This window comes from Triturus cristatus, chromosome 4_1, assembly GCF_964204655.1.
Source record: "Triturus cristatus chromosome 4_1, aTriCri1.1, whole genome shotgun sequence".
Lineage (NCBI taxonomy): Eukaryota > Metazoa > Chordata > Amphibia > Caudata > Salamandridae > Triturus > Triturus cristatus.
The window spans coordinates 248,814,401-248,835,299 of record NC_140585.1 but is presented as its reverse complement, the minus strand read 5'-3'; the positions used below and the strand labels follow the sequence as shown (position 1 = coordinate 248,835,299).

At 44.3% G+C, this 20,899-nt stretch overlaps 1 protein-coding gene across 1 annotated transcript in view; it reads right to left on the bottom strand.

Moving 5' to 3' along the window:
* Positions 1 to 1,061: 1,061 nt before the first annotated feature.
* Positions 1,062 to 20,899, bottom strand: part of LOC146854204 (solute carrier family 23 member 1-like) — a 186,597-nt gene continuing 166,759 nt past the window's right edge. Inside the window, exon 12 of the mRNA XM_085650523.1 lies at positions 1,062 to 1,736. Within this exon, the coding sequence (XP_085506649.1) occupies positions 1,492 to 1,736 (245 nt within the window). The 3' untranslated portion in view covers positions 1,062 to 1,491. The remainder of the gene's footprint in view (positions 1,737 to 20,899) is intronic.

The following is a 20,899-nucleotide window of genomic DNA, read 5'->3' as shown; positions in this document are numbered from 1 at the left end:
GGTGTGGCCAAGTGTGTCAAAGGACATTGATATGCCAAGGATGACAGGAGCTGACAATATCCCTTAGCTAGAGGGTGTCATCAAGTAAAAGCTAGGCCAATCTCTGTCAATGTCCAGGGTGGAAATCGGCTTAGAAGTCATCTGGGATATAAGACTGTGAATTGAGATGGGAGTCTGCTCATGTGAATGCATTTTATTTTCACAGAACTTTTTTTAGAAAGGAAGCGCTGGAGGTGGATCGAAAGTTGGGATGAAGACTAGGGGGCATAATATCAAGAAACGGCGTTAAAATGATCGCCGCTTTAGCGTCAGAAAACTGCCGCTAAAGCGGCGATAATGGGCTTGATAATATGCTGCAGAGAATTCCAATAGAAGCCCATGATGACACCAGAACATGGGCTTCTATGGGAATTCTCTGCTGCATATTATCAAGCCCATTATTGCCGCTATTGCAGCAGTTTTCTGCCGCTAAAGCGGCGATAATTTTATCGCCTGTCTTGATAATATGCCCCCAAGTTTCTTCTACAGGGGCATATTATCAAGCACGGCGTTAAAATTATCGCCGCTTTAGCGGCAGAAAACTGCTGCAATAGCGGCAATAATGGGCTTGATAATATGCCACAGAGAATTCCCATAGAAGCCCATGTTGACACCAGAACATGGGCTTCTATGGGAATTTTCAAGGGTATATTATCAAGCCCATTATCGACGTTCTCTGCCGCTATAGCGGCGATAATTTTAACGCCTTTTCTTGACAATATGCCCCTTAGTTGTGCGATCACCGTAGATTACAAAACAGGTGGGTCTCACCCAGTGCTGGGAGAGATTGACGAAATAGATTCTTGATTTTTTTAGATTTCTATGGCTGTGTTGTATCTTTTGAGTCAGACCTATTTGTTAAAATCTTGGTTTATGTCAGAGGAAATGAAATGCTCTATTTTCATGGCATCACCTAATGAGATATCTTTCTCATATCATATATTAACACCCTGTGATGCTTGCCCTTAAAGGTATTTAACAGAGAAAACAAACACTAAGGAAGGCAACATACTGCATTATTTGTGTATACAAAACACAATTTAATCCTTCTTTGATCCACCTGTCTTTTATAAAAAACATTTTCAGCTGGCTTTGGGTTATTCACAACTTTCCACTTTCTTTGGACACAGTATTAACAACAAACCCAGATGAACTGATGTTGAAAAGGAGCTATTCGGAGGTCTGGATATCAGCCTAGCTCATTTCCTTTCAAAAGCTCATCATACAAATATTTCAGGATCAGTTTAGTCAGTGCTAGATATATGTGCAGTCTACTTCATTATTGACATTAGGAGAATAACTGAGCCATCGCACACATTGAGTCGGTAACCTCAATCCTGGATAGAATCCCGTTTTGTGTTTGGTCAGCTGTTGTGTCGGATGCATTTAATACAGCATCTCAGAGATACATTCTATCTGTTGGGTTGATGGTCATTGTTGATGCCCTGTGAGTCAGTTCTTGATCTCTATTTCTTTGTCTTTTGATTTGTCTTGGCTGTACTCCTGCTGAATGCTGCTACTGGGGTCTTGCTTCTTGGGTTTGTGACAAAATGGGAGGTACCGAGTCCAAGATCCTGTGCAGAACCTGGTGCCAATACCAAAGGGAAGGTTGTAGATTTCCTCAGTAGCCAGGATATCAGTCGATTCATCCTCCTGGGCCTGCTTCCACGCCAGAATCCCACGCTCCTCTTGTGTGCCTAACAAAATGCAAACATAAATGATCATATTAATATCAAAGTACTAGATGAATGAAATTGCATGAAACTCAGCTTCCGTTTCACATTTGTACCAGTTAACAGACAAAGAGGCAGCGTCTATGTAGGCTTTTATTAATTAAGTCACCATACCATGGTACATCTTTGCCAGACTCAAAATATTTATATATAGTTATGTTAAAGGCTTCATTACACCCTAGAGCAAGTACATCAGAAATCCGCTAAGAAGAGACACTTCCGGCCACACCATTTTAAGAAACAATATTGAGAGAAAACTCTCTTCCACCTCCAACTTTAAAGTATTTCTTACAGTTAGTAAAGTGTGTGTCAAATTAATATAAACAACCACATATTGTGTTTGCATAATGTATATTGTATTACACATACAGAAGATCTTATTATATTTCCTCATATCACTAACATGCGCTACACATATTTCCTTCATGTAAGAAGAAAACACCTCCAAACTTCCTCTCAGCTTAGGTTGAAGATGTCATGTTTAGTGAACCTTTTATATTATGGAAGGGCTCCTATTCTGTTATGTTCCACCTAATGTCAATGATAATTCTATCCTGCACAAGCCAGCATCATAGTTGGTAAGACCAGATCCTGTGGGCTGTGGACCGAAACATATCCACCCCCTCATTCTACCAATGTTGAGAACATGAACTTCATACATGAGAATTTCGCCTCCTCTCAATCTATAAATCCTGAGTAATGGTATGCATGTCTAATATTTATTATGCCAAGTAAAGTGCCAGAGGAGGAAACCGAATAAAAAGAATATCCTAACAGCGCAAATGGCCATTTTCATAAGTACAGTGGAAATCTTCATGGCTGGAATATTTACAAAGTTGAATGCCTATATTTCCAAGGAAAGCGTGCATTTACTATGAAACGTCTTTAGTGGTAAAGCCTAACAAATAAATTCTACTAATTACCACTGCTCTATGGAGATTATACATTGTTCCATTCATTGAATGCCATAGGATGTGTTGGTGCCATGCGACATGAGTCTTTTAGGATCTGCCAGTCCACCATTTCTTTTAGACAAAATTATGTTTCCTCATGTACTTTGAAGTCTGTGTGGCCCAAAAAAATATACACTACTTGAGCTTATTTATTAACCAGGGAATTTTGGATATTGCTGTGTGTTGCTTCTCACCAACTTCAGAGCCTTGGCTGGTAATGAAATTCTGCTTGAAGTTCGTATCTGTCTGGCTGGGATCAGTGGCCATTTCTGATTTTATTCATCAGCACCTTTTCCATTTTAATTTTATTTAAAGGCAAGTCTGAAGACTTTCATTTCAGGGGCCTCCATGACCTCATGTGGTACATTTGATTTTTTTCTAGGGAATCCAGGCTAAGTGGGCTTCACAGGAAGGACATAATGTAGAATGTGGTTTTGAGAAATTTAATAAAAACTACTCATGTCATAAATCCATGCGTCAAGCTAACTCCAAAATATGTTTTTCAAGGTAGTTTACCAATGAGAACTAATGAGCATTCAGTCAATATTATCCGTTACATTTAACAAATATGCACAGATTACTTTAAAATATTGAATTCGACATTATTAGTTCATTTTAGGCCTCCTTATTCCTAAAAGGAGGATGCACGGCACTCAATCCATTCAAATTGCCACCTAACCTTGAATGCCCGTTTCTTACCACATCTTAATTTGGCTAGGAGCCAAGCAGTATCCTAGAATTGAAACTTTGAATTGGGCAGTATAAAACAACAACAACATTAATGAGCAAATTGTTCCTTAATTAGTTTCCCAATTCTGAAAAATATCTCAGACCCTTTGTTGGCCATCCCGGCTTATGGTTACATTGCCATATTGTGAGTAGGCTTGGCATCATGGTCACTATCCCTCATTTAAGCGTGAGCCAAGCATATGGCAATCATATCTGGCATGCTGTGGCCATCCTAGGTATAGCCATGACTACTCCTGGTAGAATAGTAGCTAGCCTTAGCTAAATTATGCCTATGGATTTATTGGCCAACTCTTCATATTGTGCCAAACATGGTTTAAGATAGGCGCCCTTAAGGAAGGCAAACCTACATTACCTACATTGACACATTGGTATGTGATGGTGATCATTGGACATATGAGGCAGAATCTTGCGATGAGTGGCTGTAGTTCATATGAGTACTTGATGAAAATACAACCTGATGTTTGCAGACCAAGAAAGTATCTACTAAAAATGAAAGCTGCTATTTGGTGATGAAATCTTTATTTACAAACAATGCTAAGCCCAAAGTTATAAGCAGCTGATTACAAACACCATTAAATAGAACAAGAATTGGCAAAGTCAATAAATAGAGCAAATAATATTTTTTATAATATTGGTTTGTTTTATATGCTAGAATTGAGTTATTTGTTTCCTTTTTACTGTTTTATTTTGTTGTAAAGCATTTCCCCCCAAAATATTAGATTGGTCTTGTATTATAATGTTGATTTTAAACAAAATGTTAGGGTTAAAGGGATGCCACAACATTATAAAATAATTGTTGTCTGTTGTACGTGGTCCTTTCTGCAGGGTTACCCCCAGACTCTTGCCATTTGTTGCTGAACCCATTTTTGTTGGCATTAGGACTTTGTGACCTGCTAACCAGTGGTATAGTGCTTGTGCTCGCTCCTTAAGACATGGTACAATTGGCATCTACGTGATTGGAACATTTAATTTACCTGTAAATCCCAAGTACATGGTACTACCAGTATTCAGGGCCTGTAAATTAAATGCTACTAGTGGGCAGCTGCACTCATTATGCCACCCACTAAAAGTAGCACTGTAAAACATGCCTGATGCTTTCCTGCAGCCAGTGTGGGCAAGTTTAAACTGCCATTTCGACCATGCAAAATCAACCTTCTCCCAGGCCTAAACGTTCCTTTCTAATACTTATATATCACCCCTAAGGTGGCCTTAAGGCTCATAGGGCTGGGTGCATTGTATTTAAAAGTAGGACATTGGGTCTTAATCTTTACATGACCTAGCAGTGGAAAACTCGTAAAGTCTTTTTTCCCTGTTGTAAGGCCTATCCCTCATTGACTAACACTGGGTTACCTTATTACATTTAATAGGTGCTAACTCCAGATTGCGAGCAGATAGAAATATGCTGTTTCCACTCAAAAGAATTGTATATTTAAATCATCTTTAATCATACATCAGAGTTTAAGTTACATTTCTGAAAATGTCACTTTTATAAAGTTAAATGCAAAAAGAACAATTGATGGACAGAATGCAGAACAATTTCATACATTCACCAAAGTACAGAGATCTGGGTCTAAATCCATCGTTTTTTTGCTCCCCATGCCATATGCAGATCAGTGTTGACCCTGCTCACTTTGCCACTAGATTCACGCTTGCCTGGCTGATGATGGGTGTTATCCCGAAACTGGTCCCAAGATGCTTGTTTCCGGTCCAGGGAAGACCTGGCATGGCAGTTAGGGCTGGACTGCTCACATGAGGCACAGGGTCAAGACTGATTTGCATATAGCTGGGTCTGAACTGGGATGGTGAAGTAAGCTAAAGAATGATCATGTATGTATTCAACCCAGATCAGTGACTGGGGGTGAGTGTCTGACAAGTTTCAGCACTCTGTCCATCGTCTCCTGGCATTTGCTTTGTTCGCCCTAAGTTGGCAGGTGTTAGACCTGGCACTTCTTGGCGTGATTATCCATGACCTTTTGCCTCTACCTCTGCTATTTATGACTGGCTTAGATGCTTTGGACACTTTGCCACTCCTAAACAGTGTCAAAGTGTAAGTCTTCCCTGTATAAAGTAATGGTAATCGGTTGTCCATTATTGGTATGTTTGCCTTACTAGTAAAGTCCCTACTACAGTGCACTATGTGTGCCAGGCTGGCAATGCAAATGCTACGAGTGGGCCTGCAGCACTATTTGTGCCACCCACACAAGTAGCCTTAAAAAGGGAACTCAGGTCTGCCATTGCAGTGACTGCGCACAGATTGTTGAACTGCCATGTTGTTCTGTCAAGTTCCTTCACTTGCCAGACCTTACCGTTCCCTTTCTATGCACATCAGACACCCCTATGGTAGGTATAGGGTACGCCCTGGACAGGGTGTAGTGCATGTGAAAAGTAGGACATGTTCTAAGGTGTGCCATGTCCTGACAGTGAAATAATCTCCATTTCGTTTTTCACTGTTAAAAGACCATCTTGCCCATAGGACAGAATGGGAAGGCTGGGTAATATGTTTTCCAGCCTATCTTCCCAAAAGCTTAAGATGGAAAAGTGAAGTTTAGTATGCCTGAACTCACAATGTAATAACACATCTTTTTATGTAGGTGGTTTTTGCATTGTGTGTTCAGAAGCCACTCTTTTAGAAGTGGCTGCGTTTTTGTGCTCTAACATTTCTGTGTGTCTCTGCCTGGCTGTGGATTGACTGTCTGGATTTGAAAGCGATAGGATCTGGGGAATGTCTTGACCCAGGGGAGGAGGTGAGACATCAACAGGCTGACCTGCATCTAGAATGTAGGGGAGGAGAAGCCCCTAAAGGTGAGGATGCCTGGGCTGCTGCTATAAAACAATTGGCTCATCTCCTGCTGAGTGATTGAGAATCCAGACCCCCACTAATCAAAGGAAGAAAGGTGTCACTGACAGGGAGGCACCCAGAACTTGTTTGAACAGGGGTCAGTGCCCCCTGAAGCACAAAGACTTCAAAGCCATGGAGGGGTATAACTATGAGAGTTGAAGCCCCTGAACTTTGGAGAATGGCTTGATCAAGTGCGAACAAGACTGGAGCTACTTCGTGGTCAAGAGGACCTTTGCCAAGGAGGAAACAACTGAAGAGACTGAAGGATAGGACTGACCCTTACTGTGTGATCTGGGGCTGGCCTGCAGGTTGCAGTTTCAACCAAGGAAAGGCTAGAGGGACTTTGCTGTGTGCTGTGTCGCCTTGCTTGAAGGACTTTGCTGTGTTCTGTGTCCTGAAGTTACTATCCCCAAGGGTCTGAGGTGAGCTAGCTCCCTGTTCGGAAACACAGGAACACAAAAGTTTCCAGGAGAGTCTCAGTGGTGCTGTGTGAGCACGCCTGTTGCAGCCTGTGACCCTGGTAAGAACTGCCTGTGATCGTAGGCACCTGGCGTCCAAGTGAGTCTCAGTGGCACGGTGTGTGCGTGCTTTGTGCAGCCTGAGACCTTCAGGAGGATCGACCTATGATCGGGGGCACCTGGAGTCCAAGCAAGGATCAGCAACGTGGTGTGCGTGTGCTTTGTGCAGCCTGAACCCCTTTGTGAGGATTGTCCAGTGATCGTGTGCACCGGAATCCAAGTGAGTCTCATCGCCGCTGTGTGCGTGTGCGATGTGCATCAGGAGACCTTCGTGAGGATTTGCCTTGTTTATCGTGTGCACTTGAATCCAAGTGAGTTTCATTGCCGCTGTGTGCGGGGGCGTTGTGCACCGGGAGACCTTCGTGAGGATTTGCCTTGTTATCGTGTGCACTGGAGAGAAGTGAGTCTCAGCAACGTTGTGCATGTGATCTTCGTGCAGCCTGAGCCTCGTGTGTGGAGTGCCCAGTGATCGTGCACCCGGAGTGAAAAAAGACTCAGCGACGCTGTGTGCATGTGCTTTGTGGCAGCCTAAGATCTTCGTAAGTGAAGTGGCCCGGACCAGCAGTCCCGGATGAGCTGAGTTACCGGCCCAAGCTGCCGTTGCCATTTCACAAAGCTGCATTGGAGGCCCAGCCACTGGACGAGGAGAGAAGAGTGGGTTCGCGCCCCACAGGTAACGTGTGTCGACTCTTGAGGCTGGGAGCGGGCTCGGAGGGAGACGCTTTCTGCCTCTCTCTCGTGTTGGCAGCGCAAGCCTCTGCTTTGGCTCATGTCGTGGCCCGTATTGCCAAGGGAGTGGCGGTACAGGGGCCAGAGTGCGAAGCTGCACTTTAGGATTACATCGTACTGTGTTGGGGGCAGGTCAGACGGAGAGGCGGAGAGACCGCCTAAGGCCCGGTTATCGGGGCCTGAGTGTATTACGCTTTATTCAATTTCTGCAGAACGGAGTACCTGACTGTCCTATTATACACTGCATCATTTCTGCATAATGGAGTACCTGATTAGAGTATTACCCATTGCATTATTCCTCCATATCGAACTACCTGATTAGTGTATGACGCATGGCATTTATATCTGCATAACGAACCACCTGATTAGCGTATTGCGCATTGCAATATTATTCATAATGAATTACCTGATTAGTGTATATGCATTGCCTTATTCTTGCTGAATGACATATCTGGTGGTTGTATTATGCACTGCATTATTTTATCTTGCAAAGTGCCTGATTTTTGCGTTATGCATTGCATTGTTTTCATTGCAGAGTGTCCGATTGCTACGTTACGCATTACAGTATTTTTACATTGCACAAGTGCCTGATTCTAGCATTACGAACTGTATGATATGATATTAGGAGTACAGGAGAATGTTTAGAAGTGCTCATTGACATCGCCATAACTTGCCAGGGCTGGCTGGCCTAACAACCGTCCAGGAAAAATATTACACAACCTCACATGTTGGTTTCATATCGTGTGGTCTTATCGTATATCTTTTTACATAAAGTTTATATTTGTTTTATAAAACGCGTGTGGAGTCTATTTGTGGTGTAATCATTGGATTATTGTGAGCGTGGTTGCAAATACTTTACACATTTGCCTTGAAGATGAGCCTGGATGCTCATACCAAGCTACCGAGGTGGTGAGCGGGGCTATCTAAAAAGGTTACCTTCCTTTCCTTGATGTTGGAACGTGGGTCCCTACTTGGCATAAGGCACCTACCTCTCAGGTCTAACAGCAGGGTATGGCCAGACATGGGCCCCTTGCTCACTTTGCCACTGGATTCAAGCTAGCTTGGCTGATGAAGGGTGTTACCCCAAAACCGGTCCCAGGATGCTTGTTTCAGGTCCAGGGAAGACCTGGCTTGGCAGTTCGGGCTAGACTGTTCCCATGAGGCACAGGGTCAAGGCTGATTTGCATATAGCTTGGTTTTAACTGGGGTGCCAAAATTAGCTTAAGAACGATGATTGATTCAACCCAGATCTGTGACTGGGGGTGAGTATCTGAAACATTTCAGCGCTCCGTCCATCATCTCCTTGTGTTTACTTTTATAAAATTGACATTTTCTTGTCCCAACTAACTGGGACTTTCTGCCAATGTACCGAGTCTCACAACTGTCAATGGCGTTGCTGTTAGGGTGTGTGTATTGCTTCCAGACAGAGAGACAAAGGGGGCTAGGTGTGGATTGTATGAGCCATTCTGACAGGATAGCTTGGGGGGACTGTACTCTGCCCCACTTACAGTTCAAATGACTTTGCCTAAAGCACACACAAAGGAGCCTGACAACAGGCCTGTCCTGCCTCTTGTAACCTCAGACAGCCTGGAGCCCTGGCCAGGGAAAGGGGTAGAACTTTCCAAAAGCAGTGTTGAGGGTAAGACAGGGAGCCCCCCCACACACAAAAATCAGCACCAGGTGTACATATTGGACCTCCAGAACCCCCCTTTGAACATTCCTGTGGAAGATTCAGAAGAAGGACTGCCCTGCTGATTCAAAGACTGTCTGGCTGGTTGACAAAGGAAGATTGGACCTGCTTGCCTTGATCTCAGGCGACCCAGAGTGACTTCAAGGGTCAGTTGGCTGACCTCTTGTGGGAGCTACAGGGACACAACAAGCTCCGGAGGCCTCCCTGCAACTGCCCAACTAAGCGGCTGCATTGGATCTGCCTGTATTTGCTGGATCTGCCAGAGCCCTGTTGCTGGCGTCTGTGGGAGTGAGTCTTGATCCCCAAGAGGTGCACCCAGGGCCTGGACCCGTGGCTGGCATTAGTGGGAGCTCCTCCAAATAAAAAGGTGTCAATCCTGACATTTGGACTACTCCCAACCGTGAATGGGCCTATTCACGGCAAAACTCTGCTGCCCGCGACACCTGCCATCACAGAGCTCTGGTGGGACTGCTTTTCATGTCAACAGCCATTGTCCGGGCTGACCAACAACACAAGGTCTGCACTTTGCGCTACAGTATAGACAGCCCATGTTTACAGCCAATGCGGTGCCCCGGAGATGACCGGATCTTTGTGCAACCACGACCCCGACCTGCTCTTCGAACCAAAATTCTCCTTCAATGCAAATGGAAATCTTCATGCCAGACTTGAGAAGGTAACTATTTAGTGGAACTATCCTGTCCCTGTATCCGACCTGCACTCCATCCCAGTCAGCCTGAACTTGTGACTTTCCCCTGGACTAGTGTGACTAGAAGACCGTGAGTGGCACTTTGTGCTTTTAGGCACTATTTTCACTTAGGATTTTGAAATGTAATACCTTTGGTTGTACAGACTGGAGTTTTGTCATTCTGGTAACATTTAATTGATTACATTTTACTGTACGTTTCTAAATTGGTTTGGGATTTTTCTTGTGTTGTGTTTTTAATTTATTACTGTTTTAGTGCTGCATACATACTTTACATATTGCCCCTAAATTAATCCTGACTGCTTTTGTTCCAAGTTTCCAGAGGGATAAACACAGATTAATTTAGTAACTTTTGTGGTTCACCCTGAAAAGAACCGTGGTTGTTGCCTGAGTGGGGCTTCAACCCCCTGAAGCGATAACCCAGTTCCTTACATTGTTTAAATGTCTATCTTAGTGAGAGAGGTAGCTCTACCCTTGACACCTCAGATTAGTACCATCACTCATTAATTGTAAATCATGTCAAATGTGCAAGTCACTCAGTAATCCTTAGCACTATCATTCATAAAACTTGAATGCATGTTAACGTTCGCTTTCCAAAATATTAAGCACATGACTCGAATTGCTCAATGAATTAGAAGATAGAGCTGCATTTGCACCCTCACATATGAAACCTCAGTGCATGCTCAAATTTTCAGCAATACTCAGTAATCCCAGTGCATATTCATATTTGCCCCTCACTTTGTTGGACAGAAGAGCGGCTGCTGGCTGTCACAGAGGCTGGTGCCTACACTTGCATTGCTGCTGAAGCATAATGTTTGAAAAATGTAGTTTTTGCATTGCTAATGCACAGAAAAGGGTGAAGTAAAGCACTGATGTCAAATAAGCAAACAAAGAATGCACATCCCAATAAATAACACATTTGTATGCTGGGGCTGTTGTGTTTGGCACCTGGGCTACCACAGCCAATGAATCTCAAGAACAAGCACTGGTTAAGACAATACAATTTGCTTTACAAAATTCAAATACGAGGTCACTGATGAGCAATCGTACAGGCTCAGAGAACAAACATGTATACATACAGAGGAAAAGCAGTCACACATCAAACATATATATGACCATGCATGTATAAAGTCAGCATTTATTAGAAAATAAATGGATACACAGGCAACACACACCTGTACATATTCATATCACCCATAAAAACATATATATTGGCAGATATTTACACAGATGGTGGTATCTTAGTTGGACATTTTGGGATGTCTCTGTGAGAGGCACTAGAATGTCTGTCTGAGGAGGCCCGCTGAGTTTATGTGAAGGAACCTGTGGGCAGCTCTGAGGAGCACCAGGACTAAAGGGTGGTCAGTGAGTGGCCTTATAGTGGCCACAAAGCTTTTCAAAAGAACAACTGTCCCAGAATCGGAATAGAGGCGTGTCGCCACTGCGACCAGAGGACTGTCACCCCAACCCTTGTGAAGTCAGATAAGCAAAATAATGGGACATTCGGCAAATACGCTGCTCCGCAGTGCATGCAGCACAGATAATGGGACCAGCAACACTCGATCACAAGAACGAAGCCATGCACCACTGTGGCCACCCCCGTGATGTCCCTAAGCACTCGTGTTCAAGTCACTTACCTGCCGTCCTTAACCAACCCCCACCACCTTCCCTGCCTCCGTTCCCCGTCCTGCAGCTACGCCTTCTCTCATACTCCTGCCAACCAGGCCCGGAAGGTATCTATAAGGTAGCAACAGTGGGTTCCAAGTTTTGTTGTGATGTCCTAGCAGTGAGTTACCAGTTTTAGAATCTGGAGTAAACGATAGAGGCTTCCTATGGAAGACATGCATCACATTCGTTTTTCAGTGTCCACGGTGGTCTTGCAAAGTCGAAAGAGTCCTGCATTTGCTATGGACCTTTCATGCACAGTAGGCAGCACCTTCCTTTTTGAGGCCAAAGCATGTGATTGATAGCTGTGTTGACTGTAGTGAGACATCTTTATAGAGTAGCTTATCTAATCATTCTGGCCTTAGAGATTCGAGGCATAAGGAGTGGCTACAGTTTTTAATACTTTAATCCATTTGAGAACTGTTATGTGTGCCCTTCTTCCAGGGGACTGGCAATGTTTTTCACCTCTAGTGGATACATGTTATAGTGGAGAAGGGAAGAGAGTGTGATCATCATTTTCCGTGTATTTCAGAAATAGCATTTCCATCAAACAGTGTACCAACATTTTATTTAATGCATAAATGGTATTACGTAGTTAAGTAAACATTTTCTTTGTCATAGGTTTCCCATTTCTCATAAATAAACACTGTTTATCACCACCATTAACATTTTCAGTGCCGGTGTCCAGACACTGAGGTTATCTGTACTACCGCTGTACTGCAGGGAACTTGAACATCACGTCCTCGCAACAGGAGTAGTGAATTCCTCTGGTACTCGCACCAGAGGGAGTCCCTTTTGAGGTCCTCACCTCAGCCTGCACAGAAGAGCTTTCCTTGTAAACCAAGCTCTTTTCAGGGCGAGCCTGTAGCGGCAGCATGCATGCCATGCTCGCTTTGTGAGGCATGCAGTAATGGAGTATGGAGTGAAAACTCCATGGAAGCTCCGCCCACTCCCAGCCGATGTTTTTAATTGGCTCCTGTCATTGTCTTTCGTAAATGCTGCCTTCCGATTGATTATTAGGCTTTTAGTCCCTCCTTAATATGGCCATGTCGCCATTTGTACCCTCCCATGGATACTGGCCCCTTTACTTCGAGTGTTACACGGTAGGGTAACTGTTATTTAGACTGTAAGCACTACTTTGTTCGTGCCTTCTCGCCCCCTTCACCCCCTGCCCGCACTCTCGTTGTCCGCACTTCCCCCCTCTCGTTATCCGTGATGCAATGCAGTAGGTCTCTCGTAAATGCGAGTCCTATTACATTGCAAATGCTTGTTTTTAAAGCTTCCACTTTCCTTTGGTAAAATGTTGGCATGTGTGCCATCCACCCACCACTTCGGCCGCGCTTCAACCTCCCTCGCGGCTGGGAGCATATTTTTGTGTATAACTCTGTAACTGCCAGGTGAAAAAAAAAAACCGCCTGTCCGCCTCCTCGGCTCACACTTCTCCCGTTTGTAAAAGCTCTGCCAACCGCCACAGAGTAGGGGGCCTGCTCCCACTGAGCAGTGAGGACTGAACACTGGGCTCTCCCAGCCAGCAACTAACAAAGGCCAGTGCGGGCCAGGGAGGGGGTGAGGATGAGCAGAGTGCCCCTGCCCGGCCGTGGATTGATGCCTGAAAGTAAGAAACGAGGCATCCTGCATCAGCCTCCAAACACAACTTAGCGGGGGTTGCCAGCGCCTGGGGCGAGGCAAGTATCCTTCCACTTTTTTTTGTTCAAATTTTGCATCCCTATTAAAATAGTGCGCCCCTAAAAATGCCCCTAAGAGTTTTGTGCCCAGGGGAACTGCCCCTCTGGCACCCACCCTATGCTACACCACTGGTTTAAGTGCAAACTTAGGTAACTATTGTGACCATGTTTTGTATTCACTGTTTGTCCTACACTAAACCAGACCTTTGCACAATACCTCATTTACTTTGAATTATGTTTACCAACCATGCTGCATACGGCTTTAGATGTATTTGTAAAGGGTATGTTTGCCCCTCAGGGCACCTTATCAGTGAATGGATGTTTTGTACCCCACTCAAAAGAACTGGAAGGATGAAATGCTAAGTGGGCCAGTCAGGTTTCGAACCTGTGACGACAACTTCAAACACAGATCTCAGGAGCAATACTCACCCGAGCCACCACGCCAACAATCAGGTTGCTCAGCCTTGCACAGTATGACCTGGCCACTTTTACAACATTATTCACATCAGGATATTTCACTCGCAACATAACCTGCCCCAGTCATTTGCACCACTCAATCACTGCATCACTTTCAATAGTTGGCCACACCACTCATTCACATCTCACCTATCATAATTCCTCACAACACCCCAGGAACTACTCATTACTAGCAATGCACAGCACGAACTAAAGCCATTCAAACAATCACCCATATCCACTCACATCCCCTCATACAACTTTTTCAACAGCCATTAGACACATCTTCCATGACTTGTGTGCAATAATTGACATCTTCACCATCCTCTCCAGTGCAGTCTCAATACATGGTGTTATTCATATTATTCACTAGCACCCACATCACATGCACCATTCATACATTTTCGGAGCATCAGCCACTTACTACTATTGTAGTTGCATTCATATGTGCTTCATATCCCTGGCGAGGTGGTGAATCACGGTGTTGGGCATTAGCAAGCAACTCAGATGATTGTGCGTGGTTGGAAGAGTGTGAGTTTTAAGAGTGGCCGACAGGGAATTTTTTGTTGATGTGTGTGGGATATGCAGAGTTGTACTCTTACTGTGTTTTATGTTACTGCACCTTGGTGTGTGAGTAGCAGAAATAAGTGAGTGATATGAAGCTTAAGCTTTTAGGCACTGCTTTTTGGTTGTCGGCGTACAGGAAGGAAGCGGAGAGTGTTTTTGTGTCGCATGTGATTGGCACTGACAGCTCAAATTGTCGTGAGAACCTGTAACTGTTTACACATAGGTTGGTGTGAGGGAGAGTGAGAGAAAGTGTGCCTTGTCATGTGCAATGCTGGAGGAAGTTTTTGATTTACGTTTGCTCACAACACTACTTACAGCTTGCTTGGTCCTTCCAGTCACCTATGTATAATCATATATTCCATTTCCGGCTCCATGCAACATAATGTGAAGGGACAGTTGCCCAAAACATCAACGTATGCACACCAAAAAACACCGGATCACCTCTGATACTCCAAAAAACTCTCTAAATCGACACCGAACTGTCCCTCAAAGCCCAAGTGGGTGCGGTAATCTCATCTTGTATGTACCAGCTCCGGAAGATTCGCAAAGTTCACCACCTACTTCCGCTCGCCGCACTTACCCAATTTGTCATCTCACTTGTGCTTTCCCGTCTGGACTTCTCCAACTCCCTTTACTACGGTCTCCCACAATCTCTGCTACACCGCCTTCAGGTAGTTCAGAACCAAGCGGCCCGACTCATTCACAAAACCCCCAGATGGCAATCTGCCAAACCCTTATTTCACAGACTGCACTGGCTACCAATAGGCCAAAGGGCAGCTTTCAAGGTGGCCTGACTCACATTTAAAGCCCTCCACTGTCCCGGCCCCGCGTTTCTCAAATCCTTAATTACTCCTCATCGTCCAACGCGCAACCTCTGATCAGCTCACCGTCATCTACTAGTCACCCCCAAAGCTAAAACCAAGAAATTCGGTGGTCGCCGCTTCTCCCACCTGGCTCCCGGGCTTTGGAATCTCCTCCCTCTCTCCATCAAATCCACCCCTTCTCTCCTGAACTTCAGGAAATCACTAAAAACCCACCTCTTCCCTCCCCTTGGTTAAAACCACGGCACCCACACTTTCTCCCTCACTCACTCTGTCTTAAAGCGCCAGCTAGCCTTTGGTGTCAGCGCGCTCTATAAATTGCACTTAAGATAAGATAAGATAAGATAAATAGATATTGTTTAAAAAAAAATAAGAAAATAACTTGATTTCAACTTAAGACAGTGTCATAAGAATTAAAGTCTGGAACTCAAAGGAAAGGAAAAGAAGGCATGGATAAGTTTAACATGTATTTCTGATACATGCTTCTCTGACATCAGTTGGAAAGTGGAAATCGTAAAGAGTCAGTCATTTTAGCTAGATCAGTAGACCTTCGCTTAACAGGGAAGGAACGTGAACCTTAAAATTCTAAGCGTGGTTGTTGGTTAAGCAACAGCCAGAACTGTTGGAAGTGTCTCATATGACACGTATAGGGCCAGCTGCTTTAAGCATATTATACAAATAGCCCAGATACCCCTAGGGGTGATAATGTTGCGCTTTACAAATGCTGTTGATTGATTGAATGTCTGATCCTGCGCACCTAGGTATACTGTGAAACTGATGCAAGCATTGCAGCATCTTAATATCTACCTGCATGTCAACTGCACTAAGTGCATGGTATAAAGTCTGCAGTGTCTGCTATGTGTGTGTCTGCACCAATCACAATTCATGTAGTACAGGGTCTGGAGTTTGATAGACTGCCTGCTTTTTGCACCACACACCCACCAGACATCTCTGCTCCACCCAACTAGCCTTGGCCACCATCCCACAGATCAGCAAGACCACAGCTGGAGGAAGATATTTCTCCTACCTCGCTGCGAAGACCTGGAACTCTCTGCCTCTACATCTTAGGCAATCACCATCCCTGCCTCAATTCAGGAAGGACCTCAAGACCTGGCTTTTTGACTGAACCGCAGATCCCCCCACCCTCTCCCGCGCCTTGAGACCATAACGGTTGAGTAGTCGCGCTTTAAAAAAACACGATTGATTGATGCACTCTACAAATAGTGCAGTATAGAAAGACATAGTCAGGCTTCCTGCAAATAATCCCCACACACGTTCATTTACTTCCAAAGTGCCTCAAACCCAGCGTCGATGTGACAGGAGCTATAAATGATTCACGTTTATAATCACCTTACGTGGGAGAGACCGCCAAAAAATGCTGCTCCCATAACACTGTTTTTGGGCTGCAGATGAGAGGGGTGGGCAGATGTGCTTCCAGAAGCAAAAGAGAGCTACACCCGGACACACTAAAACCCCTGAAAGAAAGGATTCTTAAACAACTTTTTTGTCAACAGCCACAGAAAGCTCTGAAGCGCAATTACACTCACTGTCAGGAAAACCCAGACTCTGAACATACTCTAGAAGGAACACACAACCTTCCGTAGAAAGTGGGTAATATATATGATGCCATCCTGGTTATCTTAAGACCCGGTACCACATCCACTGCGCTGTTAGCACCAGCCTCATACATTTTAGGTCTGGCCAAGTGAAAGCTTTATCTCCCTTGCCAGCCTAATATCTTTTAACAAAAAGTCAAATATACACACACATCCAATAAAGGAGCTTTCAGTCAGCCCTCTTCACCCACAAGTTTGTTTCATTGTCATTCATATATTGCTTCAGCCCACCACAGTATTCAGCATGGGGAAATGGATCTGGTATGCCCACTTTAGAAATTGATTAGCTTCACTGTGAGTAAAGCCATTTCAGTTGTGCACAGCTACCTAAAAAGTTCACTTCAATGCCAAGACTGGCATGCCAATGAAGTCAAGTGAATTCCATGTAGCACAAAATCCTGTGCTAATGGGCTGAAGCTGATAACAGCACATCTGTGTTACATGTCATCTGTACTAAAGTTTTTGTTTTCAAAAGCCTGTTATATTAACAACAACACCACCACCAATACCACCACCACCACCAATACCACCACCACCAACACCACCACCAATACTACCACTAAAGCCACCAATACCACCAACACCAACACTACCACCAATACCACCAAAACCAACACTACCAATATCACCACCAATACCACTACCACCACCAATACCAACACCACCAATACCACAACCACCACCAATAAAATCACCACCACCAATACCATCACCACCACCAATACCAGCACCAATCCCACCACCATCAACACCACTACCACCACCACCACCAATATCACCACAACCAATACCACTACTACCACCATCAATACCACCATCAATACCACCACCACCAATACCACCACCACCACCACCAATACCAACAACACCATCAATACCACCACCACCACCAATACCACCACCAATACCAACATCACCAATACCACCACCAACAACAACAATACCAATACCACCATTAATGCCACCACCACCAATACCACCACCAACTACACCAATACTACCACCAGCAACACCACCAATACCACCACCAATACCACCACCATCAACACCACTACCACCACCACCACCAATACCACCAACAATACCATCACCAATACCATCACCAATACCACCACTGCCCCACCAATACACCACCAATACACCACCACCAATACCACTACCACCACCAATACCATCACCACCACCAATACCAGCACCAATCCCACCACCATCAACACCACTACCACCACCACCACCAATACCACCACAACCAATACTACTACTACCACCAATACCACCACCACCAATACCACCACCACCAATACCACCGCTACCACCACCTTCACCACCATCAATACCAACAACACCATCAATACCACCACCATCAATACCAACACCACCAATACTACCACCAGCAACACCACCAGTACCACCACCAATACCACCACCATCAACACCACTACCACCACCACCACCAATACCACCAACAATACCATCACCAATACCATTACCACAATACCATCACTACTACCAACACCACCTACACCAATACCACCAATACCACTACCACGATCAATACCACCAATACCACCACCACCAATACCACCACCAATTCCACCAACACCAATACCACCACCACCACCAATACCACCGCCAATACCACTACCAATAACGCCATCACCACTAATGCCACCACCAATATCACCACCACCAATACTACCACCACCACCAATACCACCACCACCACCAATACCACCACCACCAATACCACCAACACCACTAACACCACCACCACCAATACCAATACCACCACCCATACCATCAACACCGATACCACCACCAATACCGCCACCAATACCACCACCAATACCACCACCACCAATACCACCACCAATACAACCAATAGCACCACCAATACCACTACCAATACCATCAGCACCAATACCAATAGCGCCACCACCACCAATACCAGTACCACCACCACCAATACCACCAATACCAATACCACTACCAATAATACCACCAATGTCACTACCACCAATACCAGTAACACCACCACCAATACAAATACCATCACCAGCAATACCACCACCTCAGCGCCTCTCGCTCACTAATAATATCAGGGGCACTCTACTAGGCCAGAGCTGCAGCCAAGACCATCCCTCTGTCCCTCCATGCCTGCCATAAAGGACAGCCCACCCTGCACCAGAGGGTGAGGCCAGGACCCTACTACAGCTGGAGTGTTTTTTTATTAGGCCAAAGATAGAAATTACATTATGCAATGCTACACTGCACACACAAATCACAGAAAGGGCAGGAAATAGCCTGAGCCGTGACAGTGTAATCACAGAGCGAAAGGTGTTGGAGTGCTTTGTTAGTGTTTATAGCTTGGATCATACGTAACCCTCACTTCACACTCTGTGTCTGTGTCATTTAAAACACTTACACATCTTCTTCACTGCACTATTTATCACTACTTTGAAGATGTCGCAGGCTGGTCTCTTCCTCTGATATCGACAATCTAAGTAGTCGAGAAGGCCCTTTATTGCAATGCAATAGATCTTGCATTTGCGAGAGTTTAAGCTATTAGTATTGTAAATGACAATGCCTTTTATTTATGTTTTAAAAGATAAAACATAAAAAAAGACATTGTCATTTACAATGCCAATAGCTCAAACTCATGTGAATGTGAGACCTAATGCATTGCAAATGCTTGTTGTAGTGTTGGCTTTCCAGCATGTTCACTGCTGTCATCATTTGGAATGTGATTATGCATGATGACAGATTTAGAATGTTGGGTTCTGAGCTGGAGTCAGTTGGGAGCTTGGGACTGAGCTGGAAGGTGACAGCTCCTGGTGGGGTTTTTATCATATAGATTTACCTTAATACTTATAATTACCACCTTGTACCTTCTTACTCAATAAATACCTATTCTTACAAGAACCTACGTGGACGTGATCATCATTACCATCACTACAATTTTGGCGACGTTTTGGGCACTTCAGCGTTATTTGACTGCTAATTTTCAAGCAACTACAAAGGACTTTCTTCAACAAGGTAACCATTTACGTTTTACTTCCTTCAATTTTCTTTCTAGCATACTGGCACGCTATTAAACCCCACCAGTGACCATCCCACTCTATTGGTCGTCCTCATCCTGACCTGCCAGTCCCTGCTACACTTCCTTCTACCTAAGTCCTACTACTTTAATTATACAGTAGCAATTGATTTCCTTGCCTGCAGAGTTTTAATTTCTACATGCCTGCTGTCTTTGATTTTTCTGCCATGAATAAAGTACTTTTATTTTAATTCCTCAACATGATGTACTTCAATTTAACTTCAAAAACAAAGGATTTCCATTCCTGCAGCAATTTTTATTATTTGCCACTTAACTCCCGTTTCGCTGCCATGAAGCAAATGTCATTTTACCCTTATTTCATGATTCCCTGCATCCTTTATGCAGCGTTGCACACAAGACTTTCAACCCTTGTGAAATTTATTGACTTTGCCTTGATTTGTTCGGCATCATTGAATACACACAAGCGTTTGGGATTTGAACTTTTGCGGATTTATGGCTATTTCAACATTATAAATATGTGTTTACAACTTGCCTCTCCATCCCGGCAGTTGAACCGCCACCTTTTGATTCAAGTGAGGCTCGTGTTGACTCACTGCACGTTCGTCCAGCGCGTGCAGCCCCGCAGGAGCCCGACGTTTCTTCGATGTTTCTTTGTTTGCTGTGACAACGTCAATAAAGCTGCGCTGTTATTATTGGCGCATATTCGTGCCATCAACCACCCTGCACGACGTCAAAAAAAACGTGCCGCCATCTTGAAGAATATCACATTTCTGCCAATCATTTTAATCCAGCCACGTTTTTGCAGTTTCAAGGAAGTTTTCATCATTACGCAGTAACTCCGGTTTTCTTCAGATGTTCCGATTTTATTTTAAGGAGCGATTTTATCTAATTCTCCAAGTTACTGTGAGACTCTCACTTCGGTGTTCAACACATCCTTGGTTTTCTAAGCGAAGCTAAAATTTGAGTTCACTGGCACTCTTTACTCCTCAAAATTGTTACTGATCATTAAGGCCGTGCATGTCTCCCTTCTATCGGTGACATGCACACCATTTATTTATTTGTAATTTATTTATAGCA